Here is a 17,959-nt window from a genome sequence, read left to right on the forward strand (position 1 = left end):
ATAGAATTCCTTTAATAAGTTACACTCCCAAAATGCACCCTGAATTCCAGATTAAACTGTATATAAATCTAAACACTTTCCCTCCAGCGTACTGCAAATCTGTTTTAAGTGTGTGGTGGTTCACCTCAGGCTACCCCTTAAAGAACTGGATTTTTCACACATCAGTGAAAACAAGCAAAGTAATAGCATGTAACAGCTCTAACTAACCCTTTGCGGTGTGTAAAGATGGACAAATCTCAAAATCAGCCCCCACATGTCACAACTGCACAGACCAGAAGCTGCAAACACACATATGTGGGAAGTCCAAAGATATTTCATCCTGCAAGATGAAAAGAAAGAAAGAAAATGCAGAATGTGGAGGCAAGTTGAACAGTAATAGTATATAGATAATGTAATCTGTAATAGCATACATACTTAAAAAAAACCTTTATTTTACTTCCAGAATATTCAGTATCTTAAAGCACCTACGAAGATATTTTTTTTGAAAATCTGTTCTGGAAGCTTATCAAATACAGCTAGAAGTAAAATCCCTCTGTATCCTAGTTTGAGTGGAGTTTCCATAGGACAATTTTATTTCATAACTGGGACATATGTTATGGGGGGAAAGTAAGGTAAACAGAACGAATAGGAATTTATAGTCTATTTTATATGCTACTTTATACTCTACATGTAATATCCAGTGCCCAATATGTATGATGTGTCAGATAGGGTACCTCATTGTGCTCAAAGCCAGCAATCCAAACAGAATGGTGTGCACTAAATTGTAAGCAACACCTGGTTTCAGCAGAGTTATGCACTTTTGCAGTTTATCCGCAGGTTTGTTGTTCACAGAGCCACTGAGTGAGAGGGAAACAAAAGAAAAGGAGCACGGCTACATTAGCAATACGTTATTTTAAAACAGGACATTTGTATGCAGTTCAAAGGAACCTCCTGGTTCCAGGGAAAATAAAACATTCTAAGGCAATACTAATAGATTTTTCATGCTTGCCGAGTGCTTTAAATATTCCCCTGTGCAAGATTTTCTGCTTTCAAGCTGGACTGGCAAACGGTGGAACATGAGTGAAATAAATATGAAAAACAAATAATTTTATTTGCACATCATAATACTACAAATGAAACATAAATGTTCAGGGAGGGGTGTGTGGAAACAGACGGTTGACAGCTAATACCAAATTTGCAGTTAAGAGTACTCCCCTGGTTTTACACAAAATACTGGTCTCAGCTGCTACTAGGAATTAGCAAGTGTTGGGATAAAAAAGCTGACAAAAGTTTCCCAGTTGAGAATCCAGTTCTACAGAGCCACCTTCTCTACAATATCTGTCTGTCTGTCTGTCTATCTGTCTATCTATCTATCTATCTATCTATCTATCTATCTATCTATCTATCTACATTTACTTGGTCCAGTAGATTTTCCCCTGCCCAAGTGAATCACTTTTGTAACAAAAGTCAAATGAATAAATCCATAGAAAATGACCAACAATTCTGCATACCATTGCAAAATATCCAAAAGTGGCCTATGAGGTTGAGAGCAAAAATGATCTATTTTTTCCTGGTAATTAAAGTTGTTGTTTGCTGTGAGCATAAATTCCAGAGAGCTGCTGCCAGTCAGGGGAGAGGCAACAACGAGTTTGATGGACCAATGGTCTAGCTCAGTATAAGGCTATGTTCTCTTTAACATGCAACGTTTCATTGGAAGGATGTGTGTGTGTGTGTGTGTGTGTGGAGGAATATTTTTTTATGTGATGGGCATCTGTTGGCTTACGTAGTATAGCAAAGACACAAGTTTACTGCCTCACTGGAAACTAGGTTTTATTAACTCTACTTGAGCAACATTAAATTTGTTGTGGTTTCTGGACTGTGCTGACTACTGGCCTGAAATGCATCAGTAACCAAGCCTTGCTACAGTGACATGCTTTAGCAAGTGAACTAGCCAATATAAACATCATTCTAAAAACTGAGGCTGCCACTGCCAGAATTATATATCTTGGGTTCAGAAAACCAATTCTCTTTTAGATAATTGGCTCAAATCTGAGGCAAGCATGCACTGATGCTGAACTATGACTCTGTTCATGTCTTCCTCTTCTTATCAACAAGAAAGGAAAAAGACCCCCTGCACTGAAAACATAATCCCGCAATATAGAAACAGACATACCTGAGATTTTGAAAAGCAACCACAGCAGATGTTATGGTCATCACCAAGAGCACAAATATATAGGCATAGAAAACTAAAGTGCCCGAAAGTCTTGTGAAAGTATTAAAAGGCAAGAGACCAAAAGCTTCCTCACACAGGTACAGGTTAGCATCAAAATCTCTAAAGAAAAGGAAGACAACATTGCAAAGTTATTGGCATAATGTGTGTGTTTTAAAAAATCTAACAAAATTAGTCCTAAAGTTGCATGTTAGAAAAGTGCTCAAGCAAGATCAGTAACTACAACTCAGAATTTAAAAGCAAGAGCAAATGCTGCCTTATTGCTATTTGTCGCATTTCTAACTTGCCCTTCATTCAAACAAATCCCTGGGTTTTTCAAACAAAGCAATAAATCAGATTAAACTACAGCTGTGGACGTAATGCCCCCAAATTCTGAAACCCTGGTTTCAGTACCACCAAAAGTGAAATAGAACAAGTATTTTGTGCTGGAAGTCCATCAACATAGAGGGTAACCAACCTTTAGGGATGGGGTATTCTATCGCTGGGCAGCATCATAGAGAAAACCCTATTCTGTCTCACCATCCCTGCCAATGGGACAACCTGAAGAGCCTCTACTGCCGGTCTTACGGCACAGGTTGGCTAGTAAAGGGAAACATACTCCTATAGAAACTTGGGTCCCTCCCATGCCAAAAAACTAGAGGAAAACAATTTTGTTTTGAACTCTGAACAATACCATACCTTGTTGCTCCAAATCCAAACTTTGCCTTCAGAAATTTAAATATATGCTCATCTGACTCCAGATTAAGAACTTTCTGTGAAGAGAGAAAATAAAAGTTATTACTTTCTTTTAGTTGTGAAGACAACTCTGCCATCCCCATCACATCATTTCACAAGCGCCACCCCCCCCCCACACACACTTTGGTTTTTCTTAAAATTGTACTTTAAGAAAATACACAGCACTGAGATCAGCTATAAACCTCTGCTTGATCCTTGATAGAAAAAGGCAGCAGCAGAGACACATCTCCAATCTTAGTGTTGTAGTACCAGTGGGCCAGAGGTTCTCCATTGCTGGTTTAAACATTGTTTGTTAGGTGATTTAAATCTGTGATTGTTCCTGTGAGTTGAAATTTAAATAGCCCATCATCATATTAGATGAGGTGATTGACAGGTAGGTGTGCAGAGAGGGGGCAAGTTTGAGATCAATCCTCTGGCTGGATCCAGTATCCCACCCCTGGTTTAAACTGACTGAGGAAGGATGTGACAAGAAGAAAGCAGAACATGGACATGTAGTTGAAGTTCATTATATATTTAGGCATCCCAAATGTAAAGCTACATATTCTATTTGTGTGCGTAGCTATACAATATTAGGGAAAGGCAAAGCATTTGCAAAAGCAGAACACATTTGGAATACTAAATTCAATTTGTCTGTTGTACAGACAAATAAGAAACAACATTTCTTTACAAACTCACTACAAATTTGCACATAAAGCCATTTAAGGTTACAAACCAATGCATATAATGTGTGAACAAACATAGTATTGCACTGCAAATCTGTTATACATATTGAACAAGATACTATACAGATTCAATTGGAAAAAAGATAGAAAAAAATTTACTCACCTTAATAAAATTATTTACAAGAAATGTCAAGCACAGCACTAAGAGTATGTGAAGGAAGAGCTTCCCAAGCCTGCTAAAGAAGCCACCAGTTTTCAGGTTATTCTGGAAAATGTAAGCAATGGTATTTTAGTGTTTGCAAAGGAACACTGGGCACTCATAGTGAATGTTTTTTCTGGTTTGGGGTGTATGAGACACTGATTACTAAGGGGCTAATCCCTTCAGAAAAGACAGGGGACTTGCATTTTAAGGTCTTCAAGGAAGTCCTATCCTGCATGGTTTGTATGAATGTGCACTGACTCACCAGGCTGTGGTGCAGATGCCTCGTTCACTCCAAGTCAAAAAGAAAATCCACAATGAGTATGTAATATCTGATATAAAAGAGGCATCCATTACCAATGTGATAATGTCCTAGCTAACCTAACTGTCGGGTAAATCCAATCACGGTGCTTATAGCTGATTTCTGTGGGAGGACATGCTGAAGCCCACTCCTGACAGAAGCTCTCCTTGAAGAGGTGAAGATGCCTACTTCATAGTGCCTTGTGAATATAGATGAAGATTTCCAGGTGAGCAGAGATCTCCTCCTAGCAGCCTATGTCATTAAGCTCTTTGTTTTGCATTAATTCTTCCAGCCTTGGGAGGGAGGCCCTGAGAAAAGGAGCACCAGTGGAAGCAGCCTAGAGAACCAGTGCAGAGGCCTCATGGGACCCATTAAGTGCCCCTTTGGTCTTTTCACTATGTCCTAAAGAGACATGTCATTGTCCTTAGATAATACGATGCCTGATAGGAGCACCACCACTGGGGGATTCACTATTGGAACTTTTAACATGTCCATAGGCTGAACTGTGAGGAAACACTGTGGCTCTGTTACTTTGACATGGAACTGACCCATTTGGAATGAACCACTCCAAGATGAAAGGGGGACAGGTACCACCCTTGAGGTTGAACAAGATTTAGACTGAAGCCCCTCTAGAGGTGGTCCCCTCTGGAGGCTTCGCCCTAAAAAAGTACTGCTTTCACCCTCTGGCACTGGTAGAGACTAGATTTATTTGGGAGTTTGGTGATGGTCTTTCTGGATACTTTCAAAACAGCAGTCGCTGGTGGGCAAGAGCTCCTTGCGAGACATCAGCTTTCAGCAGCTGCAAGGGACAAGGAGGGGCTCACTCAGCATTCTGGGTAAGAAGGCACAAGAGCATGGTGGAAATCCAAAGAAGGCTTTCCAGTTCCAGATGCTAGCATCTTTTAATGACATTCACAGGCCGAATTTTCTTCTTTGCAACTTTTTCCTTGCCAGTAGGAATGAACGAGGGAACACAAAAAATAAGAGGACATGACAGAAGAAAAAAACTATTTCTCCTTCTCCCCCTCTTTTTTGTAAATAATGCATCTATCAAATGACAAACTATGCTACTGAGCATTACTTGTCCATCTAATTTTAATTTAAAAACTACTGTTGTACTGATGCTAGTGCATCAAGGTAGTTTCAGGTTTCCTTTCAGGATAGCACTAAATCTTTGAAGAGAGAAGCCAATAGGGTTTTCAAAGCACCAAGTCTCCAACAGCAAATGAAAAAAAAATGATTGTAAAAATGATTATGATAGGCAGTGGCAGCAGTGGAAAAAAAGCAACAGAAAACTTGAAGATATTCTGCTGTGAGAGCAGTTCTTCTTGAGCAAGATTGTAAGTAGGTTGGAGGAGGGAATCTCATTTAAAATAATAATAATAAATAATAATAATAATAATAATAATAATAATACCTGACCATAAAGCATCTCATGGGCTCATTATGCATGAAGACAGCAGGACTAAGGAGTTCCAGTCCCAATACTGTTTGATCAGCAACTCTGCTTTCAATCTGACCATGGCTATTTCCCTATAATGATGTGGAGATCATGACTTGCTCTTTATGAGTCATGGTCCCTAACATCTAACACAGCTAATCAAAGGTGGCAGGCATTTAACCATGTGTAATTTTATGAAGATTACCCAAGTAGCAAAGCAGACAACTTTTCAGCTTACCCTATTTGTTATTTTAACAAAATAAACTAAACCATGATAAATACATACCTGGAGTTTTCTTGCTAACAAGGTGGACAAATTAAAGCTTATAAGTAATGATCCCACTATCATGGAATTAAAGAACTGTAGGAGGCAAACAAGCAGCAAACTAGCCACCTGTATTATGTAGATCCAGGTCACCTACAAACATAATGATAAGAAATTGTTCATGCCACAGCTTCTTCTTTTTTTAATTATCTAGCTTGCACAATGCTCACACCAGTCCCTCCTGTAATGAAGAAAATGGCACCAGAAGACAGAGAGGGCAGAATACCCACCAAGAAAACTGAGCTTGCCTGCAGATCTTTGTGGGGTTGTTTGTTAAAAATTAAATAAAACAACCCAAAAAGCATGACATTGATTTACATTGTTGTTAAGTACTTTAAGATACACAGTTCTACTACTCCCATATCTCAACGCCAAGTTAAGATTTTTTTTTATGGCACTTTGAAAGTCAAGATTCTAGCATTCAGTTGAAAAATATGAAAAACAAGACATTCCATCCTAAACATACATACATAACCAAGTTTACTTTGCATCATGCACAGTATTATTTCATCAGAGTTCCTCATAATGAAGACAAGACTTCCAAACTTTGCAATCTCACACAGTGGCCGCAACACTGCATACAATCAAGCACACCTAAACGTGACTGTTTTCCATTATTTCAATGGCGGCACATTAAGCAATTAGCTTACCTTTCCTCTAGGAAGCAAGTCAAGACAGTCAAGTGTGAACAAAACCAGTGCCTGGATCAACAACATAAACTGATTAAACTGCCAAGCCAAGCTGAAGAGGAAGGTTGAAATAAATACTGCCAGAAGTGTCAGCCTCTGGAAAAACAAAAACATAAGCTAAATGAGATACATGAGGAAAGATCGTAGTGGAAAAAAGGGAAAGTGATTACTGGCCATTTCAATGTATCAAACAGCTTTAAACAAAAACTATTCCCCAAAATCAGACTGTTACAAAATAAATAAAATACATCATCCATATATAATTTCAAAATACCATGCATCTATTTACAAACATAGGGATGTTGCAGCATTCTGACAAAAACAGAAACAGGATTGGAAATTGTTGGCGGTCACTTATTTTTCCCATGTCCAGAATAAAAATCAGTTCATTCAGTTGCTTTCAGTCTGCAAATCATATTACGTCCCCCTCCTTTACCCTAAATTACCTTTGCAGTGAAATGAATGGGTTGGAATAATATCATGACAACGTAATTTCCATAGTTTATTTAATTAATTACACAAATTATGTAATTTTGCCGCAGAGCTAAATGAATGAAATAGATTTGGGCAAAAGACAAACTGCAACGGGAAATAGTGCTTCATGTGAAGAATACAGGGGCAGAATGGAAAATGACGCCTTCTTAGAACCCTACTCCAAAGTAGACATATCTCAAAGTACACTCTCTGGCTCTGAACCAACAGAGCACACATGCAGCAATAAACCCTTTTTTTAACAAAAAAATATTACCACCACCACCATCATCCTAGTGAGAAAGGGGAGTGGGAGGATAGAATCCAAACCACCTTTTTCTCCCGAATAACCTAGCCAACAAGGCTGCTGCTTTTTTTATAAGGTCTCTATGCCTACAGCATCAGGTTGTGGAATAGGGTGCTCAGGAGGCATTTTCACATGCAATTCCCCACGCAACTAAGAATACAACATAGAAGCCTGTTTCTGTGAGTAATGTGGCTCTGAGCTGGATTGGAGCATCTGCATTCAATCAAAGATTTGACATTTAACTATGGAAGAACAGCAATAATTATTTTCTGGTATATATTTTCTGCCAGCATTACCTTGGCTATTTTAGAAACATTTATCATTACATTTTAAAGAGAAAACTTTTTTGTGCTTTTAAAAAAGGCTCACTTCATGAGTGGGTCGCAAATGAGATCTGAAGAGGAATGTAATTGCTGCTATCTGAACAGCAAAGAATGGCAGTGCCCAGTTCTCTCTTAACGGAATGGTGAATTCCACCCGGGTGGTATCTGTTCTGCAGAAAACAAAAGCAAAAGGTTCATATAAGCAACAATGGGCAAGTCCTCTACAAAGATGCAAATCTCAACATTGAAAATGGACATCGACTATTCACTATTTTCAAATATGGCAGAAAGCATTCGGGCTAATTCAATTAATGCATTACAAGTAAACTGATCAAATCTGATTTCAATCAGAGAGGGACCCTGTTAACAGGATGTGTTGTTATAGATCACCTAAATCTAGAGCAGCAATGTGCAAATGCCAAAGACTTGTAAAATTAAAAAAAGAAAAAAGAATTATTGGCACACGCTGTTTAGTCAAGGAAATACAGCCAGCTTCATTGAGCATCTTCGAAGTATGTTCTGCAGTGAAATATTGCAGCAATTATTTTTATTAATATATTAAAAACCAGTTAATTGACAGCTTATTGACTGTGTCATGTTGTGCTCCATACACTGTCTAGACACTAATGGCACAAAATAAATGTTTAGCAGCACTAAAGCACCTATAAGTGGCCGACAGCCCAGTTTTCAACATTTCTACACAAAAGGAAGTTTTTCCCCTTAGGGTTATTCTAAACTAGAAAAGGCTGTTTTTTATACAGAGCCTCCAGAGCTTCAAATCCTTTCTGTACTATGTTTTGGCTACCTACCTCATTCTATTCCCATGTATTCTCCCTCCCTCATATCTTTTCTAAATTATGTGTCCCATTCTGAGGAACCCTGGAATAGATTGACATACAAAGGAAAGTCTTGAGCTAAAACCAACATCCCTTTGCTAGTGCAACACTTATCTGCCCATAAAAAACTAGCAGCTGTGTTGCTCGGGAATTCTAAACAAAAAAGAAAAAAAATCTGTTTTGAAAGGCTTAGTCTACTATCGTGATTCAAAATAGAGTCCATCGAAGCATAGACAAAAAAACCTGCTCCTTGATCTCAGGAACCATCATGTGAAACTTGGTTATGATGTCCTAAGAGGTGTCTAAATGCACAGCGAGAAGGCAAACCACTTTCCAAAATATATAGCAATTTAACTTGAAGAAATGAATATATTCTTTTCTATAGCATGGCAAATATTGGATTATTTCAGAGGAGGATTTGCAGAAGTATCCTCACCTGTTTGTGATATACCAGAAGGCTGCTAATACACCTGAAAGCCAAGTTCCACTGAGAAGCCAGCTGGTCACATACAGAGCAGCAACATAGACTGCCTGAAGGCTAAACAATGTGTAGATGTAAAAATAAACAGGTTCAAAAAAATTCTGTGAAGGAAGAACACAGGAAACCATTAAACAAATAGTACTTGTCTTAGCATGAAACCCACAATTCCGATCATAAGAATGTTTGTAAAGTGAGATTGCAATCTTATGCGTACTTATTAGAAGAAGACGAAGAGGAGGAGGAGTTTGGATTTGATATCCCGCTTTATCACTACCCGAAGGAGTCTCAAAGTGGCTAACATTTTCCTTTCCCTTCCTCCCCCACAACAAACACTCTGTGAGGTGAGTGGGGCTGAGAGACTTCAAAGAAATGTGACTAGCCCAAGGTCACCCAGCAGCTGCATGTGGAGGAGCAGAGACGCGAACCCAGTTCACCAGATTACGAGTCTACCGCTCTTAACCACTACACCACACTGGCTCTCAGGAAGTAGGCACCATTGAATTATAGGACCTATATAGGATTCTACTATAAAGCTTCTTTGCACAACACAGTTTAACTTTAGGGTGGCAGCCAATGCAATCCTACTCAGAGAAGATCCATTGAATGTGTCTAAATTGGGTTTATTAATTTGAACGGGCCTGTTCTGACTAGGACTAGTCATGTTGGCATCCATTTCTGCCAGCGTCATAGGCAGCATGCCTTTGAATACCAGTTGCTCAGGATCATGAGTGGGAGAGAGCTGCTGTGATCATGATCAGCTTGCTGGTTTTCTATAGGGATCTGTTTGGCACAGTGAGAACAAGGTACTTTGGCCTGCCCCAGCAGGGCTTTTCTTAGGTCCTTACACACAATTCCTAGAGTAAATCGCATTAAACTTAATGGGACTTAATGCTGGGTAAAGACGAATTTCCACAAAACTTGTCACTGTACTGACTTGGGCAAGATGCTTGTGCATTTATCAGGGACTTATAATTAAACACTCACATTCATATGAAAAACCCTATACAGAATGCTGAGAAAGACTTCTTGGTAAACATTCATTCTTTCAAGTATGTTAATTGTCCTCATGGACTCAGTTTTATTGTCAAACATCAAGCGATGTAAACCTGTAGAAAGAAGAAAATAAAATGAAGGCACACCTGCATTTAAAAGCCATTAAAATGTAAACGTCTTCTGCAAGAGCATTTAAAGTTAGAAACTAGAATGCTACTCATTAAATATGCTCTGCTACTGTTAAAGTCATTTGGCTTCTTACAAAGAACTAGATCTGGTTGGTGGGTGATACCAGTCAAGATGCACATGCTTTGAGAAAGTCTAAGGAAAGTAAGTCAATTTGCATCACTTATTTTTGAGTTAGAATGCCCCCTCTTTAGGAGCCACATATGACAGTGTATCCCAAGAAGTAGGTACGACTGTGTTCAACGGAGCTTACCACTTAAGTGTGTCCAGGAGTAGATTCATGGAAAGTAATCTAATAAATAGTGCTGCTTTTATTGCAAATGGAGTGCTCTGGGGCTCTGAGTCTACTTTTTAGAAATCAGTATCATCTGAACCATATAGTTTGAGATGAAAGTAATGCTTCCATTGATATAGGTAATATCTAAATTCTATGCTATCTAGCAACAATAGCCACCTCCAGGTATGGCAAGCACTTCTGCCACTAACAATTGGTTTGTGTTCCTGGGATTTATATAAAAAGCTGCCGACAAACAGAAGATGGAAGTTGATAACCCAGCATTCTCTTTAAAAACACAGAAGAGTAGTGCTTCTGAGAGCCATTTGTACTTTATCCAGTTCAGAAAATAAAAGTTACAATACCTAGTTGAATGGATGGAGCTTGTAGCATCTGCTTGTAATAAGAGTAATACAGGCCACATTCTGTCCTGAATGAAATCTCCCGCTCTACCTCCTGGAAGGAAACATGCCAGTTAAGATCAAGAATAAACTTAACCTGATGCTTGTCTTACTATCGCTTGCCTCTGACCTGTTTAATAAAATTAGTGTAACATGGTTAAGATCAGCAACAATAGCAGTTTATGAGATAGAGGAAAACTGCTCTCTAATACTCACCTCATTCCTCAGTGCAACAATACCATGCAATAGATCACTATCCTTCCTACGTTAACCAAAAGGGAAGTGAGGTTGGGATTAGTCAAGGACATTTTGATGAGTTGGTGGCACACCAGAGATTTATGTCCAGAGATCTCCAAGGTCCAAATCTACCAGAAAACTATGGCTCTAGTCCAAAAAGTAAACTAATAAAGACATGAAAGGCAGCTGAAACCTCCATTTCATTTTGGATAGCCAAAGTATCTGCAAAAATCACAAGGAAAAACTGAAGTAACATGATTTCCTAGATATTACTTCTGTGTATCAGCCTAGGTCAGCTGCCAAGGATTTATTTATTTATTTATTTATTTATTTATTTTACCAACAGACTTACTGTGAGCAGATGTGTTCTTAGAACTGTCACTAGTCAATTTAAAACTCCCAGGGTTTTTTTTTTGTTTGTTTGTTTAAAAAAACCCAAATCTAGGAAGAAATACAGGCTTGAAACTTTGTGAAAACTGTCTTCAATGCTTTTATACTTCTTTGCAGCTAGCAACTGTCTCAATCACCATTTTTTGTCTTCCCACTTTCTAGCTAAACTGTTTTTATTCCAGCAAGCATCTCTTATCCTAGTCTGAGGGGCTTTTATAGACTGCTACCCCTTGTTTTTAAGCACTTTTTACCTGTTTCTATTTTATTGTCTTTACTGTTAAATTATAGTGTTGGCTTCTATGCCTCATTCTGCAGCTTCAAAACTTTGTTCTTAGTCAACCCAATCACTGTTACTGCACTGAAAGGCTGGATTGAAATGGTCTTAACCATGGGTAGGCAAACTAAGGCCCGGGGCCGGATCCGGCCCAATCGCCTTCTAAATCCGGCCCACGGACGGTAAAGAAATCAGTGTGTTTTTACATGAGTAGAATGTGTCCTTTTATTTAAAATGCATCTCTGGGTTATTTGTGAGGCATAGGAATTCGTTCACCCCCCCAAAAAAAAAATATAGTCCAGCCCCCTCCAGGTCTGAGGGACAGTGGATTGGCCCCCTGCTGAAAGTTTGCTGACCCCTGGTCTTAACTTACTATTAAAGCACAGTCATATTCTTATTATCCAAAAAAATATTAATCCCAAGACAAACCAATGGAGAAAGAGAAAATGGCAGGTGGTTCACACTGCAACCCTTTTAAACGTTACTTACCTTGTTTTTATTTAACAGAATGTGTATGCCCCTTTTAATTTTTAAAAAATCAGAATATAAATAAAATCAACACTTATGAACTAAAATGACAGATTAAATACATGTCAACTTTACATGACTGGGTATGCTATGTAGTGTGCTGAAAGATGTGGGTAACAGTGGGTGTTCACTAAATTACCTGAAATACTGAAAGTTGCAACCTCTGTTTAATCAGTTCACAATGACAGAGTAATATGACTCAAGTTCCTATGGCAGTCCCACAACTACAGAAAGTATTAAAACTTGAAAGCTCTGAAACATTTTGGAACTGATTCTGGAGGGCTGGGCACTGAAAGGGATCTAATTAGCAAGACTGTATCAAACGTGATTAATCTTTAAGCCTGGCACCAGCTGTATTCAACCAAATGCCATACTTTACGAGGTAAACACTACTGCTTTACATCTGTTTCATACGAAGATAACATCTGCTTTCCTCATTCACAACACATTTCCAATTTTAGAGCGATTCATACTTTTCCTAGAGTCTCAAATGTCAATAAAAGTGGCAAGAGCTATGGGCTGAAATTTCAAGGCTAATATTTAGATAATACTACTATACACATTCTATATATATGTAATTTGTTTTTATGAAGTCTTGACTCTATGAACCCCATGGTGCTTTGCCGAAACTCCTGATGCTTATATAGCAATTAAAAGTGAATTCTGCATTATTCTAGAGATATCCGATCAGCTGCAAGTACAAAAATATTTGCAGTCGTGCCCTGCTCCATTATTATTATTCCCTTTAGGAATTACGGAAGAAAAGGAGGTAAACTACAAAATGCCTACTGAATATTTTATTATTATCTATGGTGGTGACAAGCCAATCCCTTTTATCAATAGGAATATTCTATCTGTGGTGTTATGTCTGTGTGATGGATGTTTTGCACATGAATTATGTTGATTGCTATTGCACTCATCAAGTAAAGAAGCTACATGCACAAACCAGCCCCTGATGTTCCCTCATGCATATGTTTCTATCTCAGCAAAGCCTGAGAAACAGAACTCATCTGTATGAAATAAAATTGGTGGCAATGTGAAAGCCTGAGGAGGAAAACAGGAAATACCCTGCACTCCAGGGTCAGAAATAGAAAATTTGTAGAAACGGGGGGGGGGGGGATCTTACGAAATAAGATTTCAGGAGTATGACTGAAACAATTTGTGGGTCTGTGAAAATGTTATGTGCACTTAACCTACCTTTTACCGCTAAACTAGCTCTCAGGGTCAGGAAAATAGTGGTTGTGGGGGGTAGGATGGAGATAGCCACTAACCATGGTTTGAGTGTGTGTGTGTGTAGAGTGGGGTGGGGTGGGTGGTTAAACTTCCCCTTCCCACACTGTACTGGAGAGTTGGGATCTGGGGGTGCAGCAAGGTTTGCAACCAAGCCTAAACTTGAATGCTGCAGGACTATGTGTAAGAGGGGGGAGGTTTCAAGGCATAGCTGCAAAAGCAGCATATACTGGCACTCTGGTGAAGTGGAGCAGACCAGCAGAGGAGGGGGGAGTATACTGTCCCTCCATCCAGCCCCTCCAAAAAAGCCTCTTTTGACTTTTCTCTTCTACCCTCAGGGTAGGTAGTTCTTAAGTAGGAGAAGTCCAAGACATTTTACTGTCTGGACTGAAGGACTGATGCCCCCTTCCACATTAGGATCAACACTTTAAAACATTTTGCTGCATTATTCAGACACCAGTTCCTGCCTTCATCTCCCACTGCCACCATCATGGTGCTACATGGCAGGGCAGACATATGAACCTTGTGGAGGGGAGGCAATTGAAATCTTCAAAAAGTGGACTTAAAATATTTCACCCAACGTTTTCTCTCCTCTCTTTTCTTCCCCTTCTGCAGTGGTCTCACTTTCATTGCCGTCAGGGATTTTAGTTGTTTCTAATGCTTTGTTAGGGGATGCGGGTGGCACTGTGGGTTAAACCACAGAGCCTAGGACTTGCTGATCGGAAGGTCGGCGGTTCGAATCCCTGCAACAGAGTGAGCTCCTGTTGCTCGGTCCCTGCTCCTGCCAACCTAGCAGTTCAAAAGCATGTCAAAGTGCAAGTAGATAAATAGGTACCGCTACGGCGGGAAGGTAAACGGCATTTCCGTGCGCTGCTCTGGTTTGCCAGAAGCGGCTTAGTCATGCTGGCCACATGACCCGGAAGCTGTACGCCGGCTCCCTCGGCCAATAAAGCGAGATGAGCGCCGCAACCCCAGTCGGTCACGACTGGACCTAATGGTCAGGGGTCCCTTTACCTTTAATGCTTTGTTGCTACACAAAAGCTTTGTATAGACCTTGTCATGATAATATAAGGGGCTCTTGTCCCTTATATCTTTTTATTCTTTTACAATATACTCCAACTAGGGATTCACCTTTTTCAAAAGGCCGAAGAACTGGCAAGGAGCTAAACATCTCCCATTATTGTGCACTCTTCTCCCTCTATAAACACAACTCAATCTCACATCAGCACAAATATGTGATTCCTGCATTGCAGGGGTTGGACCAGATGACCCTTTGGGTCCCTTCCAACTCTATAATTCTTTGGTTCTATGTAGAAGATAAGGGTGATCAGTTGCAAGGTATTTTGAACAGAGTCATGCAAAAATATACTTCCAAAATTAATATTCTATTTATGTTCAACACATTCACATCTATAAAAGGTTCTGGTTTTTCAGTGATCTTTGGAGCCCCAAAGCCTTATGGGTGACTGTTTAGAATTCAGGCACATGAGAGAATCTTGGAAAGGCAATGGTTTTCCAATCAGAGAACAAGGCTAACAACTGAATCCTGTGCTGCAACAAAATGCCTCTGGGGTCCCACATCAGTGAAGAGTTTGGGAACTAGATCAAACAAAGCTTGATACTGTCTTTCGAAAGAACCCAACGTAATACACTCAAGAAAGTATTTCAGCTTTCTTTGTTTGCTTGCTTAATAAAAACCAAAACTGCACCAGAAAAAGAAATAAAAGAATATTGCTTTTAAAAATAAAATCCAATTAATTACGTAGCAAATCTTCTTAAGCATAAAAGTGAAAGCTCAATACAGATAACTGCATTAACGTGACCAAGGTTGCACAGCATGCCGTCAACAAACACAGTTAATACACACAGAACTCTTGGCTGGTTAACCTCAAGCCCATTTGCTCTGATTGGAGTGTTTATTCAGCTTTGATGAATGAAGAAAGCAACGGATTTATATACAAGAGCTAGCCATGTACTGAAATTAGACTTTGCTGGAATAGAAATAATGAATTCTATTGCTGGAAAGCTGAATCATGGCATGGGAAACTGGGTTCAACTCTCAGCTTGACTATACTAAATCATTATTTCTGTGCCTCAGTTTCCTATCCAGGACTTTGGGAACAGGACCTAAATGAATTGCACACATTTTTTTTTGCCCAAGACTCAAAGAAATTCATATTTAGATGTTATAGACTTGCAAGACCCAGAAGAAGCAAAAGGTGTGTTCCTAATAAACCCTCTATCCTGTATAAATCATTTATTTTCTCTTCATGGAAAAAAATCTGTGTTGATAGCACCATGTTATTGACTGAAATTTTCATTCTTCTCTTGGCAGATTTTCTATCACATCCAGCCCTGATTTATTTTGCAGGGGCTGACAATAAATTGCAATTGAGTTTTTCCTAATAGAGTCAAAGATAAAATAGGTGCTATTAATATGACATCATTAGATGAAACTACTTTAATGTACCACATGATGAATTCTGCTACTGCAGTATATGATACTAACCTGCCGTAGTCAGAATGGAAAATCTACTGGAAACTTGCTTAAGAACCTTGCTTAAGCCCAAGTCACATCTAACAGGGTGGCACAATTTTAATATATGGTATAGTGAATTAGTCCATTCCAGTTTCTGTTTTACTGGTGGTATTTCGTGGGAACCCACGAAAAATAAAAACTTCTGAAGTGGCCCTTCTCTGAAGGGAAATTAAAGCTTTAACCTTCCTCCCTCAATAATGTAAGATCCAATTAAAAAGAACAGTGTATATACAGTTCATGGTTCAACCACCATTAAGTCTGAGCAATCCAGGATGCTTTATTATAAACAAATAAAAAACACATCAACATAGCTGCTACTTTCAGCTTGCTATCTGCTTTCTACTACCACAGTATGTCCTCAAGACACACCTGTTAAGAACAGTGGTTGATGTGGGAGAGAGTAAAATTATCAACAATGTAGAAAAAGGTAATGCTATGGTAGTTGTGAATAGCTCGGCAGGAATAAGTCTGAAAAGCCACAATGTGAAACCAATCATGCAATCAGAGTCATTCTGTTACCTTGATGTTGGAGAACCACAGATCATTTTCATGTAGTGTAGCAACATAAACAGAAGTTAAGATTCCCAGAGTTATGCCAACGATCCCACCAACGATGAGTGAAAGTTTCTTCCACAATTTTCCACCTGCAGAAGATAGTTCTAATAAATATTTATCTTTAAAAAACAACGCCTCCAATATGTTTGAAATGGATGGCAGTATCCACTCCAGATGTTGGCTACGGTTTGTGTATCATAAACAGAGAACAGATTTCCAAAAAGAAAACTGCGGGAAAACTGATTTCTCTTGGATTGTTCTGGCACTGGAAAATACATGTAAAATATATTCATTTGATTTATACCCTATCTTTCAAAAGAAACATCCACCCAAGGTGGTACACAAAAGAATATAAAACAACAAAATCTACACTAAAATGCACTAAATTGACCCAGCTGGTTCTTAAAAGGGTTGTATCAAAAGATGCAGAAAAAGGGGGTATTTTGCACAAAGAAGGCATTGTGCTAGGGCACTGTGTGAGACAAGTGAGCTAAGTCCCAAGATGTTCTTCTCACTTGTGCAAACTCTTATACAGGCAGAAAGGTATTGAACCTATCTATTATAATGCTGTTAAAAAGAACCAAGGGTTGTTTTATATTCAATCCTTTTACTCAATGAGTAAATCCCACTGAAATTAGCAAACCTAAGTGGAGTCATGTTAATTCCATTCTTTCTACTCAGAACAACCTTGGTGTTGTACAGGGTGAATAAACTCCATTCTCTGCTATGTTAATCAAGATTACACTAGTTTTTCATGGTAGCTCAAATGGACAACAGCCAGTTATGTTGCTACGGCAGAAAATATTGCAGTTCTAATTCAGAATGGAGGTGGAAAGTGAAAGAAAACAGCAGGGAGGAAAAAGTTATTTTTTTATTTAATAATTTAAACAGGTAGAGTAAGGGGGGGAACTATTTGTGGGAAATTACAACTGAAATAAGACAGTTGAGACAAAACATCTGTGGGTGAATTGAGAAAAGGCTCTGGTTGTGGATGGGGGTGAAAGGAAATGAAGTGGGGATGCTAAGTCATACAATCCTGAAATCTTCTAAGCAGATAGACAGAGAAAACGCCATACTTTGATATCTCCTTCATAATGGGCAGTAAGTGCAGACGGTTACTACTGGCCTCTGCTGGAAATATAGAAGCAGCTATCTATGCCATTTTTTCTATCCTTCTCTTCCACTTTAAATCTAGGGCATATGAATATTTCTTCTGTAACGAGTGGGCAATATTTTTCGGAGGGCCATATTCCCTCACAGGCAACCTGGATGGGGCTAGTGTAAAAAAGCCACATCCATTGCATTTGTAAAGTAGGCTGCATTCCAGCCACACACATGTTGGGAATTCCACACACACACACACACACACACTC

The 17,959-nt window shown here is 39.0% G+C and overlaps 1 protein-coding gene across 5 annotated transcripts in view; it reads right to left on the reverse strand.

The window, feature by feature from the left end:
- DPY19L3 (dpy-19 like C-mannosyltransferase 3) overlaps positions 1–17,959 on the reverse strand; it is a 37,639-nt gene that overhangs the window by 15,285 nt on the left and 4,395 nt on the right. For 3 of the 5 annotated variants that reach the window (XM_028740314.2, XM_028740315.2, XM_028740311.2), the window contains exons 3-14: positions 16,551–16,675; positions 10,798–10,888; positions 9,964–10,085; positions 8,935–9,080; positions 7,709–7,832; positions 6,523–6,657; positions 5,834–5,965; positions 3,770–3,871; positions 2,888–2,961; positions 2,153–2,311; positions 714–836; positions 208–319 (exon numbers count right to left, since the gene is read on the reverse strand). In XM_028740314.2, coding sequence (XP_028596147.2) covers positions 208–319; positions 714–836; positions 2,153–2,311; positions 2,888–2,961; positions 3,770–3,871; positions 5,834–5,965; positions 6,523–6,657; positions 7,709–7,832; positions 8,935–9,080; positions 9,964–10,085; positions 10,798–10,888; positions 16,551–16,675 — 1,445 coding nt within the window. Of the gene's footprint in view, positions 1–207; positions 320–713; positions 837–2,152; positions 2,312–2,887; positions 2,962–3,769; positions 3,872–5,833; positions 5,966–6,517; positions 6,658–7,708; positions 7,833–8,934; positions 9,081–9,963; positions 10,086–10,797; positions 10,889–16,550; positions 16,676–17,959 lie in introns of all 5 variants that reach the window. The other 2 variants (XM_077931492.1, XM_028740316.2) reach the window with 2 other exon arrangements.

Source organism: Podarcis muralis, chromosome 7 (assembly GCF_964188315.1).
Source record: "Podarcis muralis chromosome 7, rPodMur119.hap1.1, whole genome shotgun sequence".
In the NCBI taxonomy this organism is placed as follows: domain Eukaryota; kingdom Metazoa; phylum Chordata; class Lepidosauria; order Squamata; family Lacertidae; genus Podarcis; species Podarcis muralis.